The sequence below is a fragment of the Poecilia latipinna genome, unplaced genomic scaffold (assembly GCF_001443285.1).
Source record: "Poecilia latipinna isolate Pla-1442-1.1 unplaced genomic scaffold, P_latipinna-1.0 Scaffold445, whole genome shotgun sequence".
Taxonomy (NCBI): domain Eukaryota; kingdom Metazoa; phylum Chordata; class Actinopteri; order Cyprinodontiformes; family Poeciliidae; genus Poecilia; species Poecilia latipinna.
Genome location: NW_015113061.1, coordinates 340,095 through 351,834, shown reverse-complemented (window position 1 = coordinate 351,834; position 11,740 = coordinate 340,095). Strand labels below are relative to the sequence as shown.

At 44.2% G+C, this 11,740-nt stretch overlaps 1 protein-coding gene across 1 annotated transcript in view; it reads right to left on the bottom strand.

Moving 5' to 3' along the window:
- Nucleotides 1-4,344: 4,344 nt before the first annotated feature.
- LOC106951192 (aryl hydrocarbon receptor-like) overlaps nt 4,345-11,740 on the bottom strand; it is a 53,826-nt gene continuing 46,430 nt past the window's right edge. Inside the window, exons 3-11 of the mRNA XM_015038575.1 lie at nt 10,949-11,115; nt 10,784-10,873; nt 9,143-9,257; nt 8,285-8,424; nt 8,008-8,210; nt 7,824-7,933; nt 7,480-7,621; nt 6,063-7,398; nt 4,345-5,048 (exon numbers count right to left, since the gene is read on the bottom strand). Coding sequence (XP_014894061.1) covers nt 4,962-5,048; nt 6,063-7,398; nt 7,480-7,621; nt 7,824-7,933; nt 8,008-8,210; nt 8,285-8,424; nt 9,143-9,257; nt 10,784-10,873; nt 10,949-11,115 — 2,390 coding nt within the window. The 3' untranslated portion in view covers nt 4,345-4,961. The remainder of the gene's footprint in view (nt 5,049-6,062; nt 7,399-7,479; nt 7,622-7,823; nt 7,934-8,007; nt 8,211-8,284; nt 8,425-9,142; nt 9,258-10,783; nt 10,874-10,948; nt 11,116-11,740) is intronic.

Here is an 11,740-nt window from a genome sequence, read left to right as displayed (position 1 = left end):
CTTCTTGCTGCAAGGCAACAGCTCTACCAACTGTGCAGCCCTCTGTAAAATGATCTGTGATTTAAAAATAGAAAAGACCTCTGACATTATGGTCAGGAACAAAAATCTAAAATATTACAAAAGAAAAATTATCCACAAGAAGCAAAAAATAATCAGCACATGGACGAAAGGATTAGACAAAAAATGAATCCAAACAGAGAAAAACAGCAAAATATCAAGAAGAGACAAAAACATATTATATAATGACAGAGCATTCACAAAATGATAAACAGGTTTAAATAAAGAACAGATATATTTAGTTAGAAAAAAACACAAAATGATCAGAAAAGTCACAAGAGTCTAGAAAATAATCACATAGATGATTGAAGAAATCTCACAACTGTCATATCTAAAGAGGAAAAAATATTTACAAAACCATAATAACACAAATAAATACAAAAAGAGGTAATAAATACCCACATCCAGATTAAAAATCTTAATTTCTGGTACAGGGATCACTAAATAATCAGAATGTACAACAGAAACATTCAGAGTAACGCTGTGGGGCCTCCTGCGCCCCGGGGCTCTAATATCTCTAGATCCGCTCCTGGATAATCTGATAATTAATGACGAGATAATTAACTGTTTGACTGGAGTGGAGCTTCCACTGCGACCCACAGGGGGCGCTGTGCGGCCCCATAAGTCCATTACAGGGCGATAATCCCATGTTTACAAACTGTCTGCCGCTGCTAAACGGGGACGACTTAAAGTGTAACTAATACGTCTTACATGTCCACAATTAGTGACGGGCAGCCTTCCTTCATCTGCGCACTTTTAGAACTCACCCTCTTTGCGCCGGTTTTCTGCGCTTCCTCCCAGCGTACATGTTTGCGTTCATTCAGGATCAGTTCAGAGTCGGCGAAGCGGGATCCGTCCCAGACAATCCGCTGGCGCTGCAGCGACGTTTCTCAGTTTCCACTGCGCTGGTTTCACTCATTCCGCACCGATACCGTCAGAAACAGCGCCAGAAGTCCGACTGCAGCAGCAATTACTGCACAAAACCGGGAGTCCAACCGGAGCCCAGGTGGTTCTCTCTGTTTGCGCGCAGTCAGGAAGGTTTCTGGCTCAGTTTTGTTGGTGTGCGTCAGATCCAGACGGCGCGTTAAAGCATCCCGGAACCGGGTGAACTCATCCCGGTGGAGTTCAGGCTCCTGCCTCCATATGCGCCTCGTCCTCCTCTCCCTCCTCCTCCTCCTCCTCCTCCAGGATCTCTGCTGCTCTGCGGCCGGAGCGCGCTTCCAGTGATCTGATAAGACCACGGGAGCGCGCGCGTGACGTCAGAGTGAAAATTATGTTGAATTGAACTTTGAAAAATGACAGAAATATTCAGTCAGCAGATTTCTGGTTTTAGACCGGAAGTTAAATCACTTTAAAATAAAAGTTTACACAAAGTTTTATTTGATTAAAGTCAGCTGCAACCACGTTCTCTAACAGAACGTTCTCTAACAGTTCCCTGGAGGTAAACTGTATAACATTTTGAAAATCTCCATGAAACGTTTTGCTAAAGTTCTGTTCAGGTTGATCGGCTTTACAGAACCTTTAAGAAGCAAACTTTGGTTCCAAAAGCATTCGGGAGCACTACCGTATTGGGTTTTAGACAATAAAATGAATATTTTCTTATTTAAAAAAAAAAATACTTAAATTGTATTCTATTCTTCTATTATAGAAAAAAATGCAGAAGTGGCAACTTTTTATCGTCAGAATTATCAATTACTAAAATAATAATTGGTTACAGACGTAGATTTTATTGAAAACTAGGAATGCTGTAATAAGGTATAAACTTTGTGGTAAGTACAGATCCGACATAAACACAGGACACTAAAACTGTGTTTAACAACTGTGGTGCTATTTTTATTTGACACCTCAAGACCTCAAGCTGACATTGTCCAACCTTTATTTATGAAAACTATTCTTCTTCTGTAGTTCACAAAATAAAAAATAACTTCCTAAACTACCAGATACCAAAATAATACAAATGTTCCTGCAGTGATGCACGGTGGAGGCAGCTTCAGGACTGATGCAGCTGAAAATAACAGGAAACCATTAAAGGCTGAACTGGGAGCAACACTTATGCCACAACTGCCTTAAAGTGGTTACACTGCCATCTGGTGGACACAGGGTACCATCACACTCAACTGCTTTATGTACATTTTAGATTTTTTTAAAAGAAATAATTAATTTTTAGATAAAGCTGGAGAAATCAGAGCAAACATTGAGCTGGATAAGGAATAATATTCCATTAACTAGTTTGATTAATTAAAAAATAATCAATAAGGTGTGTAAACCTGCAAAATAAAAGTTTAAATCACTGGAGTTGTGTTGATTTTTGGCCTATCCTGTGTACGAGGTGTACTTGAATGCACCATGAAAGCGCAGTGCAACCACAGGTACAATTTGCATATTCAAACCAAATTTTAAAAAAGATTAACAGTAGTTGTGTGGTCCCTCCTGAACAGTCCTAAATGCGCTGAGCAAAGCTCCGAACAGCCGGATCTGGACTGCAGCTCATTTCTGCTCCAGTTTCAAGAGATCCAGATCCGATCCAGTTCCGTTTCGGATCGTTTTGTAATGAAATAAAACCTTGAGACGATCTGCAGTGATCAGATCACCTTTAATATGGTGGAGATTTACAGTCTGACTCAAACACTCAGATACAGATTTAAAGGTCAAATATTGAGACACAACAAAGGAGAGAGAAAAAAAATACACGGGAGCAGGAGGTTATATATGAGCTGTGCAGAAAATGTACAAAATAACAGAGGCGTGGGTCAAATAAAGGCAATACATTATTACGATACAGGATACATGAAATATTACACATATGAATGTATGTACAAACACAGATAGATACTGCATAATGGAGGCTTCCTTAGGTCTGAAGCATATAGGTCAAATATTGAAGACTTTTTATAGTGTAAGAGAGAGTAACAATATATATTTATATCTCTATACATAGAATACTTTGTGAAACAAAGGCACTGACTGAGGATGAAGCGCTTCATGCTGGGTTTGGATTTCTAACTGAATCTGAACAAACGTTCGGCTCCATGAGGAAACGCTCAGGGAGTTTCATCCATTTCCAGAAGCGCTGAATGCTGGACAACTACATTTCCCAGAGTTCCATGTCTGACTTGTGCAAAACATTTAAACCAACAGGAAGCCTGGAGCAGATTGGATAAACCTCGCGGTGAGACCTGAGCGCGCGTTTGTGGTTAAAAATGTTTAAAAAACGGTTTCATTTAAGCCTGGATGTTGACCTGAACGTTCCGGAAAATGTTAATCATGCTACATTCCCTTTGGTATCCTCAGGAGTAAAGCTTCTTAGATGGCTTTGGTTTCAAAAGTTTGGTTCAATTCAAGTCTGTTTCCTCTAAAATCTGATGAAAACGATTTTTTTTTTTCTTATTCTGGAAGAAGCGCTACTAAAGTTGGCTCAGTTTGGGCTGAACTGTTAAAACCATGTCAATTAAAAGGCATCTATGAATGAGATTTTCCATTTATTTTCCTTATTTTATATATACATTAGCTGCCTTACACTGTCTTACTTCTGCATTTTGCTGCTGGACGGGTTGAAGGATATGGAGACACAGAGGAGGATGTGAGCCTTGCTAAAATAAACTTTTATCTTTAAATCTAGTGCAAACAGAGCGCAGCGAGAGTTACCATTTAAAAATTAAGTGCTAAAGTTTTAATTTGTGCCAGGTTAGTTTTATAAAGTGGCTCCAGAAATCTAATCCTAAATGTTTCTGTGCTTTGGCAAATCAAACACCTTAAAGTGAAACAAATCTCAAAGTTTGGCTTTAAACTAATAAAGTAAATGTGGTCGATTTTTAAATATTTTCCCTTTTTTTTAAATCTTTTTTTCTTTTTAAAGCTCCATCAGTTTAAGGCACTGTCTGTATTTTACCCCCCTGACAAGAAAAGAGCAAAACATCAGAAGAAAAAAATAAAATAAACTAAAACGAAAGGAAGAGAAGAGAAAGATCTGGCTCAGAGACGAAGCTTTAAAATATACAAACAAGCAGCTGTTTTCACTGAATCGACTCGACTTCCAGGCTCGTAGTAGGATGATGACGTCACTCTGTTGTGCGTTTATGTTCATGGTTTTTATATTATACCCTGTCTGCTTGCAAAGCAAATCTTCCCCGCTGCGGGACAGTTGAAATGAACTCAATGGAGACGGATTAAAACAGCAACCAAACAACCAACCAGTGACTCGTCGACCCGGCTCGGCGTTCGGGTCGGAGCGGAACATTTGTGCGCTGAACACGACAGCGGGAAAAACACGCGGCTGGTTCAGTGTTCTCGTCGTTTTCTTTTTTTTTTTTTTTAAATGGAGCTAAAATGGGAAACAAATGAGTGTGGAGCTGTGGAGTGCAGTACCACCTTTGGCCTCTAGGCGTCGACTTGGATTAGGAGTCACTCAGGTTTGTAACTGCTGCCCCCTTGTGGTGAACCAAACAGCTCGCATTCTGTCCTGTTATACTTAAATTCACTTCCAACCACCTCAAACTGCCTGTGTGCATCACCAGCGATAAAAAGTGTTTTAAATGAATGTTTTTAATGCTTTATGAACGCTCCACACGTCGTTTTGTTGCTTCTCACCGTTAAATCTGAAGGAAAAATGACTCAAAATATTTCTCTTCCATTTTTATGGGTTAATTTGAAGACTCTTGATACCTATATGAGGAAGTATTACAATAAAATATATGCTGATCATAAAAATTATTTAATAAAAGAGGAAATATTTCTCCAGCTGTGATAAATCGTCCCGATTGTCTTCTTGAGCCAACACCACCAAACCTGAACTTGTCCTTCGCCCGTTCTTCAGTCTAACCCTCGTTAGTCGCTCCAGTCTTTACGGTTTTCCACGGATGAGTCCGAGTTTCAGTCCAAGTTGGAGTCCAGGTGTCCCGGCGGTCCTATTTGTTCTCTGTCAGGCAGGTTTTCCTGTTGGGCAGCGAGGTGAAGGGGAATCCTCCGTTCCCAACGATGGGACGGTTGTCCATCTGAGGAGAAAAAACATATCAACTCAGAGACCTGGAACGATCTGAAGTTTACAAAACTGAGCCATCGGGTCAAGAAACCTGTGGTAAACTTTGTATTTTCCCAATTTAACAGAATCATTTGGGTAATAAAGCCGAGAGATTTAGTCCAGATTTAATCTAGAAAGCTTAGCAGATGTTGACCACCAGGGGGAGCAAAAATACCTTTCTATCTAGAAACTGGTTTTCTAAGTTTCATGGTAGATAAATTTCCATTTATTATGATAAATTCATACAAATGATTTTTAAAAACCTCAAACTGTCCAATTTGTCTCATGTCTTTACTATTTACTATTCTTCTACATGAATGAGCATCAATACATTTCAATTAATTTGAAAATATGTTTAAATGCAGATACTGAGTCCAGTTTATTGATAAAAAAAAAAAAACCCACTACTTTATGTGACTGGTGTCATAAATAAGAATATTAGTGATAGGAATGGTTTTAAGAGCTGAACATTACTGTTATTTTATTTAACTGCTGAAGTTTTACATGTTTTAGTTTTTCTTCTCATTTTAAAAAAACTCAAACATTATTTGCAAAACTAAAAATCTTAAAAGGAAATTTCTTTAGAATTGAACTGAACATCAAATTAATAATTATTAATAATAAATCGTTGTGGCCTAATAACTGTAAAGTCTCTCCAAAGGCCTGATGGGAAAGCGCCACTATAAGCCCTGCCCCCGACTTTGATCAGATGAATTCATGGTGGAACCATAAAAAAATAAATACATAATAAATTAATTTTCAGCATCAGCTGTTAGAGGTTTGAATTTTAACCATTTAATGAAATTTCTGTATAAAATAAATAATTTAATTAATGATTTCATGAATTATTTATTTAATTTTGTCCCTTTTGAGCTTCCATACTTCAGATCAGCGCTGCTACATAAACAGCCAGTATTTTTTTTATTTATCAATTCTCATATTTTCGTGCTTGCTGTCCTAGTCAAAGTATGAAGGAGAAGGAGTCAACCTGTGTGTTTTCACTGAAGTGTAGAAAGTGTTGCCGCATCGTCCGGCCGTTGGACTTGACCTGGTAGGTCAACGCCGCCTCTTTATGCGATGGCAGTGCTGCCGCCACAGCGCCGCCTGCAGGCAGCGCCTGGTAGTAGCAGGCGGCTTTGGCCTGCAAGTGGAAGGAGTCCGGGTCGGTTCTGGCCTGGCCGTGATTGACGCCGTTGGGAAGTAGCGTGGCGGTGGCGGTGGTTCTGAACATGCAGTCCAGCTGGTCGGGGAGCGGGGTGGGCTCGGGGGTTTTGAAGGCGTTCTGAATGGTGGGGTTGGGCTGGAACCCGGACAGCGGCGGCTGGGCGCCAGCGCCACTTGAAATATTCGGGGCATATGGTTCTACAAAGTTCTGGGCTGGGCTGGACTCGCCCCACTGGGAGCCTTTAAAGATAAACACCGGGTTGACGGTTCCACCCGCGTTCTGGTCCGGGTCCGTTAAGTCTGTAGGGCTGCTTTTAAAAACTTGGTGCTGACGACACGAAGGGTTAAAGGTCATGTTTGTGGAGCTGCCCAGCTGAAGTGAAGACGGAACCGGAACCTGCAGGCCGTTGAGCCCAGCAGAGGCCATGGGAGGGAAGTCCAGGTGGCTGAGCTTGGCCGACCCAGAGAGAGGCGGCGGCTGGATCTGGTTCTGGATCTGGTTCTGGATCTGGTTCTGGATCTGGACGGGCCAGCTGAAGTCCTGCTGCCCGGCCGGCTCTGGGTTGTGGTTCTGGATCTTGTCCAGCGGTTCGGGGAAGGCCAGGCCGCCCTCGCTCTGCAGCTGCTCTGCCACGTAGGTCAGGATGTCGCTGCTCAGGATGTCGTTCAGGTCGTCCTTGAACACCTGGTTGCCGGTGGTGAAGTTGATCAGCGAGTTCTCCCAGCTCTGCAGCTCCTCCGGCCCGACGTCCACCGCCTCGATCAGGTCTGCGTCGCCGAACAGCGACTCCAGCGTCTCCACCATGTCCTGGATGGTGGGGTCCATGCGGAGCAGCGGCACGCTGGGCGCCGGCTCCGCCTGCAGCTCTCGGGGGACGCTGACTGTGGCGTGGGTGTCCTGGAACGCCACGTCGCTCAGCGAGCTGATGCCGTTGGGGCTCTCGTGCTTGCAGTAGGCAGCGCGGTCCTGGCTCAGCAGGCAGCCCAGCAGGGAGTTGGAGTTGCTGGGTTCTCCCTCCATCTTCCGGAGCTTGGGCGCGGAGCAGAGGTCCGGGACTTCCAGGCTCAGCGGCAGGTCGTACAGCTGCGCCTCGCCAGTGGCGAAGTTGAAGGGCAGCTGCAGCTGGCGCAGGCGCAGCTGCTCCTCCCCCTCCTCGTTCCTGCAGAGTGACAAAAGCAGCCGGGTCAGGACCAGAGCCACGGAGAAGTCTGAGTCTCCGGTCCGGACCAGAAGGACTCACGTCAACGCTCGCTGCCGCGCCACGATGAACTCTGGCCGCCCGTCCTTATAGACCAGCCGGGCGTTGGACTGGACCCAGACCCAGCGCCGATCTTTGGTCAGCAGTCTGAAGAAGGTGAAGCCGGTTTCTCCGGTTCTAATCACTGCAGACAAGAAACACGATTTAAATCACCAGTATTTAATACAACGGATCAAATTCATCAGGATACATCGACTGACATGTACCAGTTATCAATAAAGTGGATCAATATCTACAAACATTCACCCTTATTAATTGAAATGTATCAATATGCATAAATGATCTGAATGATTCTGGAACATTTAGTAGTTTATAGTTCCATTTACTTCGTAGATGTTTGTCGGCGCAGTACATCATGTCGGCGGCGTGAATGAAGCTGTAGCCTGAACCCTTCATGGAGATCTCCACCTCGTTGTAGCCCAGAACGATCTTCCCTCTGTGGACACAAACACGTCAGCTTCCTGCAGCGGTGGCTCGTCGTCCTGACGGCCGGTCGGCGGTTTAACTCACCTGCCATCGATACCGATGGGCGTGAAGTCCAGCTTGTGTTTGGTCTGGAAGATGAGGGTCTTAGTGCGGATCTCCAGGATGGACGGCTGCTGCAGCGGCGTGGCGATGGCGAACAGAGCCAGCTGAGGAGGAACCAGCGACCCGTTCTCCGATACCCGGTTCTGCCCATGGAGTAACTTCAGCCGGCCACGGAAGTTCAGAGCCTGAGGAGGAAGAGATGCAGCTCAGAGGGACAATCTGCACGGCGGCTTCAGGAAGAACAGGAGCAGCATCTTACTAGGAAACCAGACGAGTTGTCCAGCAGGCAGCGGAAACGACAGCAGAAGTTTCTCTCCAGGAAGGACGAGTTCTCAGGAGGGATGGTCTGGAGGTCGTAGGCCACCACGTTGGTGCTGATGTCAGCGCTGTTCTGCTCACCTGGACGGGCGAGGGAGCAGACAACACAGTCAGGAAGCTTCAAACTAGATTTAGTTCTTAAAAAAACCCTGACGTTTTTCTGCAAAGCATCATGTAAAAACAATAAAACCTATAAAAAAAACAAAAAGAAAGAAGAGAAGCCAAACAGGAAAGTGAGCAACAAGAAGGACTACAGCTAAAGAAGCAAACATCATTTAAAACGAGAAATAAAAAGAAGCAAAACCAAAGTAAACAAAACTGAAGTAACCAAAATATCAGAAAAAAATGTCAAACAAAACCTTCTTCCATAAAAAAAAAGGAAAGAAAGAGATGCAGATAAAGGAAACAAAGTGTTTTTGAAATGCATCTCCAACCCACAGAGAGAAAACTCTGAACCATAACCATGAATCAGAGTGACATTTATGTAAAACAAGCAAATTACAAGCAAAGCAAACATAGAAAAACAAACAAAACAAGGCTGGTTGGAAGAGCAGAGAGAAAACAGACAAAAAGAAAAGCATTTAAACTAAACACAAAACGGATCCGAAGCTGAAGAACAGACAATAGAACAACTGAAAACCAGCAAAGAAAACAACAACAAACCAAAAATAAAGATGAATAATCAGTGCAAAGTCATTCATTAAGTCCTGTGAATGTAAAAGGAAACACTGAACAGCAGAGTGAGGATGAATGGTGCGTGCGTGAGGCGTTCAGGTGCGTATTCCTGTGTCAGACTTACTGGGACTCTCGGAGCTGTCTGCATCGGGGTTGAAGGAGAAGTGAAGCTGGCGTCTGAAGAGCGCGCGGTCGTCTGCGTGGATCAGCTCAAACACGCTCTGATGGACGACGTCCGACTGAATGACAACAACAAATCAGTCAAATGTTTCTGTGAGTCCGGCGCCCCCTGGTGTCTGTGTGCTAAACATCTAAAACACAGAGGTTGGTTCCTGCTTTCATCTCTCCCTCAGCAGATCTCAGATCAGCTCCAGAAGAGCTAATCACTAATCGCTACAGCAGCTGGTTCGCTCCAGCAGCTGCTGCAGACTTCCTGGATCAGCTGGAAACACACACCGTGTTGTGTGTTTGTGTGATCCACGTGTTTCCCCCCCGGGAACAGTTTTTTATCCCCCACCCCCAGCCTCAGATTGCAGACATGTTTAACCCCGGTTCAAACGGATGTGTTTACGAGTCAAGAGTTCAGAGCCGACAAAGAGGTTCAGTTCTCACGCACTCTCATGTGATTCAATGCAAGTGTGTGTCGGAGTGTGTGTGTGTGCGTGTGTCAGTCAGCATGTCGTCCAGCTGAGACTTCATCTGCCACGCAACTAAAAGCAGAGAAAACACCTGTTTTTAGAGTCCTGATGGCAACAAAACAGCCTAAAAGTTGTATAAACTTTAATCTGAGCATTTATTTACCAGAGGAAATAATAATTAATAACATGTGGACTTTGGAACGCTCCACTTGGACTTTAACTGAGCCAAACACTGAGCTTCTCCAGGTGGGTGAAATTAACGGTGAGCATGTGAGAAAGCTTCTCCTGTGAGCTGATGAGCACGGTGGAGGATGTGTGGTGATCAGGGCCGACTGACCGATGTCTTCCTGATGATCTGAGACGTTGCTGTGAGGAACACCGTTCCTTCAGGGTCTGTGCTCGGCCTGCTGCTATTTTCCAACAGTAAATTGGAGCTTCACAGAAAAATGTTTGAATTTTTAATGAAAATTTTGAGTTATGCATTATAAAAATAATCTGCAAATAGGGAAATTTGTTGTGAATTATTTGGAGTTATGTTGCATTTAAAAAAAATCTGAAAATCAAACAATTTTCCTAGAATAATTTGGAGTTGGGTAAAAAAAAAAAAAAAGGCCAATTGGTGAAATTCCCACAAGAAAAATCAGCAAATTTTCCACAAATAATTTTACGTGAATAATTTGTAGTTAAATTTCACAGAAAATCAACAAATTGGCAAATTAGTTGTGATTATTTCGGAGTTATCTGTTTACTGAGAAATCCTGAACATACTCCCTTCACCAACAGTCTCCTCCTGTGACTGTTGGTGAAGTTAAAATAGCAGCAGATATTAAATAAAAATCTGCAAATACATGAACCATAAAGCCAAATCAACACACAAAGACTTTATTGTCTAATTTAGGTTCTGTGCAGCTGAGAAGAGAGCTGAGGTCTAGAGCATCTGCCAGTCAAATCTGCTCCTTTTTGAGGTTTTATTGTAAGTTTTGTGAATATTATGGACAGTTTTGATTGATTTTTGTTCCTGTTATTTGAAAACAGTGAAAACGTTCATGATTTAGCAGAACCTGAGGGACACATCAGGGTGACACACACGTGGTTGGTGCATATTTGCGGTAGCTGCTGTGTTGTACCTGGTGGAAGCCCAGGAAGTCCTGGATGGTGGGCGACGTGTAGAAGACGTAACCCTCAGCCGTCACCACCAACACGAAGCCGTTCAGCGCCTGCAGACACAGAGGAGGCACGGTTGCTTTCTGAACCAATCACGTTTGAGCTGCAGCTCTGAAGCAAAGCCAAACCTGCAGCAGCAGGTCTCCCTCCGAGAAGCTGACTCCGTCGATGGAGGTGGTCACCGTGGAGAAGGAGGCGGAGAGCGACGGCGGCGCGGCGCTCTGGACGTTTCCTCCAAACAGCAGTTCTCGCTCGCTGCTCCAGCCGGAGCCGTTTGGGCCGGCTTTCATGACGGCTGCAGGAGAACAAACCAAACATCTTTAATGCTGAACTCACTTCAGGTGATGGAGCAGAGGGAAGAGCTTTTATCGGTCTGCATGTTTCTATCAGGGCGGAGCGGCTTGATGCTTCCTGCATCTCTTCCTCTTCCTCCTCTTATCACTCAGACAGAGCAACTCAATAACAGCGGAGAAAATAACGGCTTAAAATATCCCTCAGAGAGGAAGCAGGTGGGCTGGGAGACGGAAAGCAGCTCAAGTGGATGATGGAGGAGGGAAGCAGACGGAGAGCTGGAGTCTGAAACTAAAGAGAAGGAAAAGCTGCAGCTGCAGAGTGAGAGCTCTGAAACCCAACGCCGCTCCTCCAGAGGCCAAACGAGGAGAACAGGCGGAGCCACAAAATTACCCGTTGGACTCGCTGATCTGAACTCAGCAGGGAAGGGGACTTTTTGGGGGAAGAACGGCTGCGTGTGAAGTGGTGGACGGAGGCCTGCGAGGCTCACAGAGACACCCCATCGATCGGGAGGCAGATCGCCACCGATGGAAACAATCCTGAAGGAATGAAATGTGTAATTTGGAGGCAGCGGATGGAAACCCGGAGATTATAAGTCCTTTAAAAAGCAACAGAGATCAGCCAGAAAA